Source organism: Geospiza fortis, unplaced genomic scaffold (assembly GCF_000277835.1).
Source record: "Geospiza fortis unplaced genomic scaffold, GeoFor_1.0 scaffold32, whole genome shotgun sequence".
Lineage (NCBI taxonomy): Eukaryota > Metazoa > Chordata > Aves > Passeriformes > Thraupidae > Geospiza > Geospiza fortis.
In genome coordinates, this window is record NW_005054428.1 from 1,785,594 (window position 1) to 1,800,499 (window position 14,906).

Consider the following 14,906-nt stretch of genomic DNA (forward strand, 5'->3'; position numbering starts at 1 on the left):
TGCAATAATATATATTTATTTATCAAAAATATATATAATAATAATAAAAATTTTTAAATATAGCTATGATTCTATAGCTATTAATTGCTGTGGCAATTAATCATAGCTGTATGTAGCTATGATTAATTTCAAAAATGCATTAATCCAGAGTTATTATCAGCTTGGTTTGATAATGTACAGTTTTGCATCAGCAGCGATGTAGCTTTGATTTATCCTCAAAACATCCAAAAAACACCGTCACACCCCTGGCATTGCTCTTTGCTGCTTTTCTTCTTCCCTCCTCCTGTCCCTGTGGTGTTGGATTTGGGGTTAATTTGGGTTTTGGGGCTCTGCAGGAGTCTGGGTTTAGTTTGGGGTTTTGGAACTCTGCAGGAGTTTGGGTTAATTTGGGTTTTGGGGCTCTGCAGGAGTCTGAGTTTAGTTTGGGGTTTTGGGGCTCTGCAGGAGTTTGGGTTTAGTTTGGGTCCAGTTTTGGTTTTGGGGCTCTACAGGAGCTGGATGGGGAGTTTGGGTTTAGTTTAGGTTTTGGAGCTCTGCAGGAGTTTGGGTTCAGTTTGGGTTTTGGGGTTCTGCAGGAGCTGCATGGGGTTCTGCAGGAGTTTGGGTTTAATTTGGGGTTTTGGAGCTCTGCAGGAGTTTGGGTTAATTTTTGATTTTGGGGTTCTGCAGGAGCTGGATGGGGAGTTTGAGTTTAGTTTGAGTATGGGAGCTCTTCAGGGGCTGGGTGAGGAGTTTGGGTTAATTTGGGCTTTGGGGCCCTGCAGGAGTTTAGACTTAGTTTGGGGTTTGGGCCTCTGCAGGAGTTTGGGTTTAGTTTGGGTTCTGGGACTCTGCAGGAGCTGGGTGAGGAGTTTGGGTTCACGTTGGGGTTTGGGGCTCTGCAGGAGTTTTGGTTTCATTTGGGTTCCAAGGCTCTGCAGGGCTTGGGAGAGGAGTTTGGGCTTGGTTTGAATTTTGGGGCTCTGCAGGGGCTGGGTGAGGAGTTTGGGTTCACTTTGGGTTTCGGGGCTCTGCAGGAGTTTGGGTTGAGTTTGGGGTTTTGGGGCCCTGCAGGAGTTTGGGTTTCATTTGGGTTTCGAGGCTCTGCAGGGCCTGGGTGAAGAGTTTGGGTTTAGTTTGGATTTTGGGGCCCTGCAAGAGTTTGGGTCAGTTTGGGTTCCGGGGCTCTGCAGGAGCTGGGTGAGGAGTTTGGGTTTAGTTTGGGATTTGGAGCTCTGCACGAGTTTGAGTTCACTTTGGGTTTTGGGGCCCTGCAGAAGTTTGGGTTTTGTTTGGGTTTTGGGGTCCTACAGGAGTTTGGGTTTAGTTTGGAGTTTGGGGCTCCATCGGATGGGATGCCATCGTGTGGCATCATCTGGGGACAGGGACACTCAGCCCAGCCCTCAGACAGAGGCTGGGGAAGCTCCTGCATTGCCTGTCTGCTCCTAAAATTGGATTTAATGGGGGAAGCCCAGCAGGGACTAATTAGTGCGTGCACACAATGAGTGCAGCCCCGCATTTCTTGACGCTCTGGTGGCTGAGGCTGAGCCCCTGGCAGGGACAGCACGCTCACCCTGCACTGAAATCCTCTCACCTTGCTCTGCACTGCCATTTCTCCTTCCTGCTCCCCTCTGACTGCATTGGGGCCAGGTTTGCAGTCTGGGGCTCTGTGGGGCTGCCGGTGTTTGTGGGGTTTGTGCTCGTGCAGTGGTTTGCAGTGCCAATTAAATGATTTCAGCGTGGATATGACAATTACATGATTTCAGCAGAGAGGACAGAGCAGCCCTAATGAGCAGAGCTGTAATTCCACCTCTGAGAGAGCAGAAGGTGCCACAACCCCAAACTGAGCCGGTCCTCCACTCAGGCATGACGCTGAGGAGGAGCATGGAACTGGTTTTGCTTTCTTTTCTGTTTTTGCAGCTTTCCATCCACACCCAGCCCTTGCGGGCTCTGCTTGGGTTCATTGCACTCAGGGCCCCTCCCGGACACCCCACACCCCTGCAGGGGCAGCCCCAGGGTGAGGGATCAGGATCAGGGATCAGGAAAATGGTGAGGGATCAGGAACAGGATCAGGAACAGGATCAGGAACAGGATCAGGGATCAGGAACAGAATCAGGGATCAGGAACAGAATCAGGGATCAGGAATGGGATCAGGGATCAGATACAGGATCAGGGATCAGGAACAGGATCAGGGATCAGGCACCGGGTGAGGGATCAGGAACAGGATCAGGGATCAGGAACAGAATCAGGGATCAGGGACAGGATCAGGGATCAGGCACAGGGTGAGGGATCAGGAACAGGATCAGGGATCAGGCACCGGGTGAGGGATCAGGAACAGGATCAGGGATCAGGAACAGGATCAGGGATCAGGGACAGGATCACCCCTTTACCCCTTGGCTGGGCTCCTGATGGTGACAGTCACCCCTCACCCCGTGGTGTGTCCCCAATGGTGACAGTCACTCCTCCACCCTGTGTCTGTGTCCCTGATAGTGACAGTCACCCCTTCACTGTGTGGATGTGTCCCCAGTGGTGACAGTCACCCCTCCACCCCTTGTCCATGTCCTCAATGGTGACAGTCACCTCTTCACTGTGTGGCTGTGTCCCCAATGGTGACAGTCACCCCTTCACCCTGTCAGTGTGTCCCTGATGGTGACAGTCACCCCTTCATCCCATGGGGTGTCCCCAATGGTGACAGTCACACCCTCACCCCGTGGGGTGTCCCTGGTGCCGGGGCTCCCCCAGCTCCCTCCTCCCCTGCAGTTTCCCACAGGCTCTGGCTGTGAGGATCCTTTATTCCAGCCAGGCAAACGCAGATTTCGTGCCAGCTCCTCCCAGGCCCATCCCCAGCTTTGTTGTGCTGCTCTGGACGTGCCTGGTTTGTCTGGGTGCAATATCCCTGTCTGGAAAATCGGGATTCTGGAGGGTTCATGGTGCTTTTAGAGAGCTGGAAATGCCATTGTCTGACAGGAATCCCTCTGCTCGCCCTGCTGGAGCTTGGCACCAGCCAAGGAACATCTCAGGGTGAGTGTCTGGCCTTGAGGCCACACCTGTGTGTGACATCCTCAGCCCCAGGGATTCCATGGGAAAACTGAGGAATTCTGCTGCACACTCAGCTTCAGAGTGGTCATCTTGTACCAGGCAGCTGTGAGGGAGGCAATTAACGATCAGTAATTAGTGGCACTGTGGGAGTTACACATTTATCCATGATCTGGCAAATTTTGCAGCAGACATAAAGCAGAAATGAGATCAGTTAATCCCAGAGCAGCCTGTCAGGAATTTCCCAAAGATTCAGCCAAGCCAGATGAGTAGGCAGCCTGGTGACAGATGAAATGTGCCATCAACAAACCCAAAATCTGACACCAAAGGCAAAAACTCCGGAGCTGGACTCGGTTCACTTGCCAGGGAACCAAACCCAGCAGCTCGGGACAGGGATCAGATATCCCAGATATCCCATTCCTCTTCCTGTGCGCCCAAAATCCAAAAAGCAAACAAGGGATTTGACCAAATGTCAAAACCAGCCGAGGAAATGCTTCTTCAGTTGCTGTGAAAGCCTCCAGGGGTGTTCTTTGAGACAGCGTCGAGCTTCAAATCATGAAAATTCACAGAACTGAGGCTAATTTTTAAAATTTTAATAATGAAAATGTAACCACTGTGCCCAGGCTGTGACCAGCAAGGTCACATCAGCAAAGCCTTTGCAGGGCAAGGTAAAATCCTGGTGGAATTAAAAAAAAAAACCTTGAAAAAGGAAGCAAGGAGGGAAGGAGTGATTCAGCCCAGCCATGAGCAATGAGTCCCCCAGAAACCTGCTCTGCTTCCCTGCCTGCCAACCACCAAACTTCCTTCCCCCTTGGCTGTCCGAGGGTTTATCCCGTGGTTTCCAGCCACATGGAGATTTTGGATGTGCCTCACAGCACTGAGGGGAAGAAAATAAAAAGAAGTGTTTGTGGCTAAAAATGACAGTCAGGAATTTGTGAGAGCTGATCCTGAGAACTGAAGCTCCTCCAGGCTGTGAGGCAGTGAATGCTGCACGGGGTTGGGTTTCAGCTGGAGGGAAGGAGCTGAGACAGAGCCTCCTCCAGGTTTGTGTTTTCCCATTGTTGGGTTTCCTGTGTTCCTGACAGAGATTTTGACCCCCATTCTGGGGCTGTCAGCTCTCTGGTGCTCAGGGTTGGGGTGCTGTTCACAGGGGTCCCAGGACGAGGGAAGAGATGAGAATCTTGACTCCATGTTTCAGATTTATTATTTTATGATATATATTATATTAAAAGAAAATGATATATTAAAACTCTACTAAAAGAATAGAAGGAAGGATTTCATCAGAAGGCTAGCAAAGAAAAGGAATGGAATGATAATAAAATCTTGTGACTGCTCACAGCCTTGACACAGGTGGCTGTCATTGGTCATCAAGTGAAAACAATTTCACATGCTGGGTAAACAATTCTCCAGATCACATTCCAAAGCAGCAAAACATGGGGAAGCTGAAGCTTCTCAGCTTCTCAGGAGAAAAGATCCTGGCAAAGGGATTTTTTATAAAATACGTCTGTGACACAGGGTGACACCAGCCCTGCCGAGGCTGTGCCAGCTCCTCCTGCTCTGACAGGGGTTTGCAGTGCTGGCCCCAGATCTGCCAGCAGGAAACACCAAAGAACCTTTCAAAAATGCACCCAAGAGCTGGATTTTGATTTCTGTGTGTGTGTGTTTGAAAGGATTGCTCCCTAAATCAGTGCCTGGGCTCGTGATGGCCATTAACCCCTGCATTCCCAATCATTACAGCCTGGAGGGGAGTGTGGCTCTGCAGGGCTGGGAGCTGCTAAGGATGGGATTACGATGGGCTGGGATAAGGATGGGATTAGGATGGGATTAGGATGGGCTGGTGTAGAGATCTTTAGCTTGTCAGAGTGACCCCAAGAAAACTTCGAAAGTCTCTTTTCCCAGCCCGGTGCTTGAAGAAGCTGTCAGAGCTCTTCATTTCTCGATCTCAAGGTTGTTTATTGTTTCTTATCTATAAAATTCTTTCTCCTGTCCTGCCGAGGTCCATCCAGCAGGACAGTTCCAGGCACTCTGCCTGCCCCCAGGGCAGTGTTATGTCTTTATACTAAAAACTACGTGTACAATGTTTACAATAACTTCCCAATACCTATCACCTATGTTAGACAGTGAGCTTCTACTTAAACCAATCCAAAAGTGCCAACATCACAGCAGGAGATGGAGGCCAAGAAGAAGAAGAAGGAGAAAGGCTGGACACACCCAGTTCCCTCCATCTTGTCTCCTGAACCCCCATACAAAAAACCCCAAAATCTACTTTTCCATCCTGTGATAACTTCACTATTATTCTACCTAAACTGTTGTGGCTTGCTGATGGCCATCCTGGACAGCCAGAGGGATGTTCTGGGTCCTGACAGGCTGGGATAAGGATGGGATAAGGATGGGATTAGGAATTGCTCAGGGCTCTGAAGAGAAGCCCACATTGCTGCCACAAACCCACAAACCCAGCTGTGGGTATCCCCAGGATCTGCTTGCAGAAAACCTCGTGGAGCAGGGAAGTTCCTGTGGCAGGGCAAATCCTCACATGGAGTGAGCTGTTGTTGTCCTGTTTTTTCAAGTTTTTCTGATGTTCACATTCTTGTAACGAACTTTCTCACACACTTTCTGTAAATAACTCATTGTTTTACATTCTTTTATGGAGGAAATTTGAAGGACTGCTAGTTTGTCCAGTGTCATTGGAGAGGTGGCACTGTCACCCTCCAATCCACTGTCACTTTGGAAATCTATAATCTATAATATATTATACATATATATATATATACACACTATATAATATATATAAAATCTATAAAATATAATATATATAAAATCTATAATCTATAATCCATAATCTATAATATATAATGCATTATATATGTTATATATTATATATTATGTAATATATAATACATAATATATAATATATAATATATAATGTATAATATATAATATATTATATATAGTGTATATATTATGTATAATATGTAATCTCTTATCTGAGCTATAAATCTTGGAGTCAGGAATTAAACTTCCCTCTTTTTTACCTTGGGAGAGCTGCGTGTCCATGCTGGTTATTTCGTGCCCTGTAGTGACAAGCTGTGCCTGATTTATCTTTCTGATGCAAATCAGATGGGCACAGGAGCAGGGAAATGGGATCACACTGAAGGAATTACATCCATAAATCTATTGCAGCCCTCAGAGCAGGCAGATGGCATCTGCAGAGCCTCCTCTGGGTTGTGGCACTGTCACCTCCTGCTGTCTTCTTCCCCTTTGGTTTGGTGTTCCTTTGAGAGGAATTTGCTTTTCCTCTCTCTCTCCCCTCTCCCTGCCTGTTTTTCACGTGGATTCAGGGAGCTGTGGGGGAATATCTGTGCTGAAGCTGGCAGGGTGTCAGCTGAAGTGCAATGCCTGATTCCAGATTCAGTCACGTGGCTGCTTTAATGCAGCCTGGTGGCTTTAATGAGCCACACAAACATTTCCATGGGAGGCTGGAATGAAGGGCAGCGCAGGTCCAAGGCTGATAAAGGAGCAGTTCCAGGTTTGGAATGGGAAGGGACACATGAACATTTCCATGGGAGGCTGGAATGAAGGGCAGCGCAGGTCCAAGGCTGATAAAGGAGCAGTTCCAGGTTTGGAATGGCCAGGTGGCTCCCAGCACACTGGCAGGCAGCAGAAAGGCAGAGGAGGAAGCCTGCAGTACAAACCTGAACAGAAACAAATCAGGATTCCTGATTCCTTTTGCTCCTTCTGCTACTTTAACACTGCCTGAACAAAGAAGGGACAGGAACCATCCCTAAAAACCTGAGCCCTGGAATTCTTTAGGGCTAAATGGAGATAACTGGGCATACTGGGATGGAGACTAGGGCACTGTGGGAGCTCTCCAGACACCAGCTCAGTCCCCTCTGGCCAGATAATGAGAGCTTTGTGATGATGGGTTTTGATGTTGGGGTTTTTTAGGGGTTTTTTGGGAGGTTTGGATGGTTGGGAATGGCAGGATGGGGTGGCATTGCTGTGACTTCAGTCCCAGCACATAAAATGAAGTATTTGGGCCACCAGGCGACCCTGGTGATGATCCAGAGAGCTCCTGCTGATGCTCAAGGACAGAAACACAAACTCTTGGACACCAAAGCCTGGTTTGGGCTACTGGTGCAGACTGGGGCTGTCTGAACACCCAGCTTTCTTCTCTTTCCTCTAAGCTGTGTCCAAAACTGAACCTGTGATCTCACCCCTGAACTCAGGAGCAGCTCAATCCCCTCTGAGCATCTCAGGAGCAGCTCAGTCACCTCTGAGCACCTCAGGAGCAGCTCATGCTCCTCTGAGCACCTCCCACAGCTCTGAGCAGAGCCAAGGGGCTCAGCCAGGACTGGGAGGGTTCAGTCCCAGCTCAGTGCCTGCAGCCAGCAGGATCAGCCTGAATTTCAGCTCCCCCAAACGCCCCCATGGAGCTGGAGCTGCCTGGGCTCTTCCTGAGGGAAGGGAACAAAGTGTGGGGGAGGCCCAGGGGTCCCTACAGTGGCACTCACCCACTTCCAACCCCACCCTACAGGCAGCTGGGAGGGGTTTCCATGGGTGCCTCCTGTGCAGCCCATGCCATTCCCATCCTCTCAGTTCTGGGCTGGTCTTTGTGTGGTTTTTAAACTCAGTTTTAAATGAGCCTTGTTTTTCTACATTAGGAATACATAAGTTTTAGTATTTATTATATATTCACTTACTAAAGTGCTCAATCTATTGCAGTGCAGCTGTTTCTGTTCAAGTTTCTCCTCAGCCTGGCTGCTGTTTTCTCACCCTTCTGGTTTGGAATAGGCTTCACTGGGAAGACACTGAAATCTGACTGATGGTGTTGGATGCCTTTGGATCTCCTATTAAGAGGCTTTAGACAGCCTGATTTTTCCAGGGTGGATGTTTGGAGATTTCTGAAGACCAGACTTAATTCCTCCTGGGTAGAAAAATGACTTGCAAGAAGTGCCATGCTTCAAAAATTTGGCCTCTTTAAGATCTGAGGGGAGCAATTTGGTGTTACCTTATTCTTCTTGTGCCACAAGTGCAGGAAATTGCAGCCTTCATTCGCTGAGCAGCAGGAGGCTGGAAGATTTGTCTCAGTCTTATAAGGGTTGTTCAACCCCCCCATCCTGCAGCCTTCCCCGTGCACAAATGCCTGGACAGAAAATCAAATCTGTAATGGGAAGGAAGGATGACCAATCTCATTCTCTTGGGTAAACCTAAATCGTGCTCCTGTGCCAAAGATAAAAGAGCCTGGAGTCTGCAGTGTTTGCATTTAGTGGTAGCACAATTTATTTATTAGAAGAAAGGATGTTTTCTTTTCTTTGTGTCCATTCTGGGTGTCTCATTCAGGCCGTGCAGGGCTCACAGGGGGGTTTGTGGCATTGGTGGCATCTCAGGTGGCAGCCTGGAGGGTGGGAGGTGTGCCCCGGGAGCTTTGGCTGGGATGAGTTGTCCCAGCACCTGCAGAGGCAGCCTGGGCATGTTTGAAATGGCAGGGACTGAGAGGCAGCTGGGCTGGGCTGGGACAAACCCTGTGCAGCCTGGCCTGGGCCAAACTCTGTCCAGCCTGGCCTGGGATAAACTCTGTCCAGCCTGGCCTGCGATAAACTCTGTCCAGCCTGGCCTGGGATAAGCTCTGCCCAGACAGGCCTGCGATAAACTCTGTCCGGCCTGGCCTGGGATAAGCCCTGCCCACACAGGCCTGCAATAAACTCTGTCCAGCCTGGCCTGGGATAAACTCTGTCCATCCTGCTCTGGGCCAAACTGCATCCAGCCTGGCCCAGGCCAAACCCTGTCCAGCCTGCCCTGGGCCAAACCCTGTCCATCCTGCCCTGGGATAAACTCTGCCCAGCCTGGCCTGGGACAAACTGTCCAGCCTGGCCTGGGTGTCTCAGTTGGTGGTTGAGGATGGGGCACAGCAGCACAGTGGGGTGTCCCCGTGTCCCAGCTCAGCTCTGGGCTCCTGGTGCTCACAGAGCAGCAGATTCAGGACATGAGACCATCCTGGACGTGTCTGGAAGCACCTGGGCACGAGCTTTGGGTGCTAATTCACATTTAGCCTAATTACCCAGAGCTACCAAACAGCAACCAAGACCTGTGTTGCCAATAACACTCTGAACTAACCCAGCAAAGTTGTGACTTCTTCTGTTGAGGTGGGAATCTTCTTTTTTTTTTTTCTTTTTATTTTTTTTCCCCTTTATCACGCCACCTGTTGCTCATAGGTACAAATCAAACGAAGAGTATGTGTATGTGCGAGGCCGTGGAAGAGGGAAGTATGTTTGTGAGGAGTGTGGAATTCGCTGCAAGAAACCCAGCATGCTGAAGAAACACATTCGCACGCACACAGACGTCAGGCCGTACGTCTGCAAGTACTGTAACTTTGCTTTTAAAACCAAAGGTAAGCCACAGCCAGCTGCCAGCTCCTCTGCTCAGGGTGCTGGCACTGCCAGCCTGCTGGGGGCACCCACAAAGGGCAAGGGAAGGCATTGCCAGGGGCTGGCAAAGCCCCCCAGTTGGAGGGAGGGGGATGAGGGAGTTGGAAATTGGTTGGTGTTTCCAGAAGAGCAGCCCTGCCATCCTCCTTGTGCTTCTCCAAGGGAAAAGTCCTGAAATGCAGCTTCTCTGGCAGGGCTTTCTGAACAAAACCAGCCCAGGAGCTCCAGGCTGAGCGCCTGGATCCAGGCTCTGGGGGGCTTCTCCTGCTGCTGCTCTCCAGGTCTGCCCATCCTCATCCTCTGCAGTTGCATGTGGCTTCCACATTCTCTGTATCACATCAATGGACCTTTCCCCTAAAGGTTTTCATCCCAGGACATCGAGCCATCAATGCCACCAGGTGTGCTCTGCCATGGCCTCAGCGAGGGTGTCAGGGAGAGCAGGCAGGACCCTGCAAACCAAAGGCAAAATAAAACTTCATTCCATGAGAAAAGGGGAATGGGACTTTCCAAATGGGCCAGAGGTGCCCTTAACTTCTTGTAGGGGTCTGGCACTGTGGGTTGGACAAAGCTCTGGTGGCAGCAAGTCTTGGGACAAGGCAGCAGCAAGTTTGGGGCTCGGGTTGTTGGTTACATCTGGACAGAGCTCACGGAGCTTTTGGACAATGCTTTTGGGCACATTTAGGGGTTTTGGGAGCTGTCTGTCTTGGTTTGGAAAGCCAGGTGTCTGCTAGGGAAGGCAGGAGCCTCCCCTGAAATGGAGAATGTAAACCCTCCCCACCCCTCTGAATTGCTATAAATTTTAAATTAAGGGGCTCTCAGGCAAAAATATGGGAGCAGGAAATAACAGTTCTTTAATAGGGAAGAAAATAAAAGGATAAAATAAACACTGCAGTGAACTAAACCAACAAGGAGGGATCCGGGAGAAAGGTGCAGTCTCTGCCTCTGGAGATCCAGGGGAAGAGGCAGCTGCTGTTCCTCTGGGCAATCCAGTGCAGAAGCCGTGCTGGTGTTCCAGAATCTCCAGATTCTATCCGGGTAGGAATGCTTGGCTCCTCCCTCTGGGCTCACATCTCCCAGTGGGATGCTGTAGTTCTTATCAGCCATGCAGGGACATTCAATGGCTGTTATCAGCAGGTGTCCCCTCCCGAGGGAGGTGTGATTGTGGTCACTCAGAGAGAGAGATAAGGCAAACTGCCCACTTGACAAAAGATAATCTGCCCTACAGATGGTAATAGAACACATCTTGCATTGCAATCTGGAACACTGTCCCATGCAGTAGCTGGACTGGGTGATCCCTGTGGGTCCCTCCCAGCTCAGGATGTCCCAAAACACCCGTTGTCTGTGGCTCCATCAGTCTCAGAGGGTGACACAGCTGGGAGGGCTCAGTGCCCTGGAGGAGCCGGTGTCACCCAGGCAGTGGCACAGCGTGGCTGTGTGAGTGGCACAGTGTGCTGTGTGGCACCTGGGCTGGCCAGAGGGACAGAGCGGGACAAGGAAGTGACTCAGGGGGGCAGTGCCTGGAGCTGGTGGCTTTGCTGGGAAGGCTGGCGGGGATTTCTGGGTGCCAACGTGCGGGGGGTCACTGGCACTGGGGCAGAAGGGGAAGTGACACCGGGTTTGAGGCCAGATTCTCATGCTGCACATCCCAGCGCCGATTCTTCCTCTCCCTCCCATCCTGGAGCTGTTTCTGATTCATTTCCTTTCTCGTCCCCTCTTGCTTTGACTTCGTTCGAGGTTTCCCTTGGGGAGCTGAGCCCGCTCAGCCTCTCCCATCACCTCACCTCACTCGCACCATGCTTCTGAAGGGCTTTTGCCCAGGGTGATGGCATCGAACCATCCTCTCCACCGCCTCTCTGGCTGCTTTGCTCTTCATCTCTGCTCCCTTGAGGGCCACGATCTGTCAGCCCTGGCTGCACATGGCAAACAGACCCTTCCCTTCTTCTGCTTGGCATGGCCAAGGGAGCATGGAAATGCTTCCTTCCTTCCTTCCTTCCTTCCTTCCATGGAACAAAAATCATCCACACTCTGCTGGGGTTTCAGTGGCAAAGCACCTGTTTGCCTGTGGGGGCATGGAATGGGCAGAACTCCCCTGGATCGGGGGATTTATGGAGAAATGGTTGGGATTTATGGCTGCATGGTGGTGACTTGGAATTGCATGAGAATGGTTCTTGGCTGGGAGGGTGAAGGGCAGAGCCTGGGGTGTACTCAGAGTGCCCAAAAATGGGAGAAAAGCTCTTTGGGGGGCACAAGGAGATCTGGAAGAGTTGGGAGGGGTGAAGGACACAGCCCTGGAGTGTGCTCAGAGTGCCCAGAAGTTGGAGAAAAGCTCTTTGTGGGGCACAGGGAGCTCTGGAACAGCTGGGAGGGTGAAGGGCAGAGCCTGGGGCATGCTCAGAGTGCCCAAAAATGGGAGAAAAGCTCTTTGGGGGGCACAAGGAGATCTGGAAAAGCTGAGAGGGATGAAGGCAGAGCCCTGGAGTGTGTTCAGAGTGCCCAGAAATGGGACAAAAGCTCTTTGAGGGGCACAAGGAAGTCTGGACGAGTTGGGAGGGTGAAGGGCAGAGCCTGGGGTGTATTTAGAGTGCCCAGAAATGGGAGAAAATCTCTTTGGGGGGCAAAAGGAGATCTGCAAGAGCTGAAAGAGGTGAATGAGCACACCCCAGGCTGTGCCTGAGTGCCCAAAAATGGGACAAAAACTGGTTGGGGGGCACAAGGAGCTCTGGAAGAGCTGGGAGAGGTGAAGGGCACAGCCTGGGGCGTGCTCAGACTGCCCAAAAATGGGAGGAAAGCTCTTTGGGGGACACAAGGGGATCTGAAGAGCTGGAAGGGGTGAAAGGCACAGGCGGGGGTGTGCTCTAAGTGCCCAGAAATGGGACAAAAGCTCTTTGGGGGGCACAAGGAGATCTGAAGAGCTGGGAGGGATGAAAGGCAGAACCTGGGGTGTGCTCAGAGTGCCTAAAATGGGAGAAAAGCTGTTTGGCAGTTCTGGAAAAGTGGGGAAAAGCTCTGTGTGCGTTGACAAAAGCATCAGCTGGTGATGGAGAGTTTGAGATCACTTAAAAAACCACCAGCAAGGGCAGGAGGAAAATCCAATTTTATTTTTTTTTTTTTTGCTCATGCCCCTGTCAGTGATTTTTTAAAATCAATTTCAAACTCCTATTCATAACAAGTGACCTGGAGGAGCAGGGGGGGCGCAGAGCTGCTGTTCCCAGCTCGTTTTTGGAGGGATTTGTCTCATTTTGGCTCCTCCCTGGGCTGGGTGGGGTTGGCAGCCCCGGGCACGCAGGATGCGGGAGCTGCAGCTCTCCCTCCTGCCGGGCTGCGCTCGCACAAACACGGAGCTTTTTTAGAAATCAGCTTCCCAGAGTTAATTTTAGCTTTCAGCATGAGCTCCAGGGGGAGGTCTGTGGAGCTGGCTTCGTTTTGGCTGGGGTAGATCTCTCCAGCATGATCTAATGCTCTAAACTCTCCAGTAGGCTGGAAGCAGTTAAATGGGATTTTATTATTATTATTATTATTTTTAATGAGGAGCTTTATCTGGTTTAAATGTACCTCACCCCCCACCCCTCCCACTCTAGAAAATCCATGTCTGTGTTCCAAGAACTGGGAAAACTTTCGCAACAGAAAATGCTATAAATATTTCCCCTTATTCTCTAATTTGCTGCTTTTTGTGCCTTTCTGTCGCTGGAAGCAAAGCTGTTCCTTTGGCTTAGAGAACTGCAGGGAAATTTTATTTTTTTATTATTTTAAAGCAAATCCATGAGATTTATTTTGTTGGGTTTTTTTGGTTTGGTTTGGTTTGATTTTTTTTTTTTTGTGTCTGTGCTCATTTAGCTGATGGGAACAACAGCCTTGGAAATTTGGTTTGTAGGGATTTGTTTGAGTTGGTGTTTCTGGAGCAGATCTAAAGGTGCCTCTTTAATGAGGTGTCGGTCCCTCCCCTGCCGTGGAGCTTTGTGCCTGTGGCCTCCAAGAGGGTCTTTAAAGGAGGCTCAGCAGCTTCTGCATCGTTTTTTGGGCAGGAAGGAAATAAGAAAAAGCTGTTTTCCCTTTCAGGAAGGTCGGGGAGAGCTTTTCCCTTCCCCTCTCTCGCTGTTGCTGGGGGTGAGGGGCAGTGCTGGCACATTAATTACCTTTTACAGTTATTACTATTATTATTATTATTTTCTGTCCTCCCTCAGACCCACATCACCCCCTCACAGGGTCCTGATTGCTTCCAGTGCCCTCAGAAATTCTGGACAAAATGTTCGGAGCAGCTCTGCGGTCAGGAGGGATGAGGAGCTCCACTTTCATTTAAAGGGAGCTGAGGAAAGGACGCTGCTGGCTGGAGATCCCCATTTCACACTCTGTGCCACTCACCCTTCCCAGATTCCAGACTGCTCAGCCAGAGCCTTCAATAAATTCATTTTCAGCTCCTTAAATCGGCCCCTGACAGCACTGAGGGTGCTGCACATGCGAATATATTGAATATATTAAATTAAATGGATTAAATGCATTCCCCCCCCTGCCCTTAAAGGGCTGCACAGTTTGTTGTTATTGCAGCTGCAGCAGCCTGAGTCTCCTCTGGAAAGCACAGCTGGCAGAATTCCCTGCTGGGAGAGCAGGGCACGGGGATGGGCACATCCCCAAGGATGGGCTGGGCATCCCTGGGTGCTGTCCCTGTGCTCCTGGGGATGTCACAAACATCCCCTGGGGTGGGGACAGAGTCATCCCCAGGGATTTCCTGCCTGGGCATCCCGTGGGATGTGAGGCACGAACAGAAAATGTCCCAATGGAGCAGCCAGGAGATGAAACACTGAGCAAAATGGCTCTGGAACTCTCCAGAGAAAGGGAAAAAAAATCCAGGAATCAGGGCTGGAAGAAAAGGATTGGTGACTTCCAGGGAAATATTCAGTGGTGTTTTCTGGAGCCAGTGCAGCCATTGAAGTCTCAGCCCCACTGGGAATTCTGCTCATTTGGAAATCTGCAAATCCTGGGTACCTTTCTGGAATATCAGCTTTTGGCTGGATGGGTCTGATCCAGGAGGTGGCTGATGTTTTATGGTCTGTGTGGATCCAGGCAGGCTGCGTGTGCAAATTCACTCCTTTAATCCATATGTCAATAAGGATAAAAGATAATAATCGATTTTCTAAAAGATTGAACTCCTCTGCCCAATGAATTCTGTAAATGAAAGCTTTCCTCCTCACAAAGTCCCACCTGGGGACATCAGCTCCACACCAAGATCTAAATCAAGGCCTGTGCATTATTTAAATCCCACATAAAACCTGATTCAAGGATTTATTTGGCACATAGGGTATCAGTTATGGCTGATTCTCTGTGCGAGGGCATCCCCAGCACAATCACAGAATGATTTGGGTTGAGAGGGACATTAAATCCCACCCAGTGCCACCCCAGGGACACCTCCCACTGTCCCAAACCTGGCCTTGGGCACTGCCAGGGCTCCAGGGGCAGCCACAGCTGCTCTGG

At 50.2% G+C, this 14,906-nt stretch overlaps 1 protein-coding gene across 1 annotated transcript in view; it reads left to right on the forward strand.

Moving 5' to 3' along the window:
• Nucleotides 1-14,906, forward strand: part of HIVEP3 (HIVEP zinc finger 3) — a 305,383-nt gene that overhangs the window by 273,495 nt on the left and 16,982 nt on the right. The window contains 1 exon segment of the mRNA XM_031061871.1: nt 9,228-9,403. Within this exon segment, the coding sequence (XP_030917731.1) occupies nt 9,228-9,403 (176 nt within the window).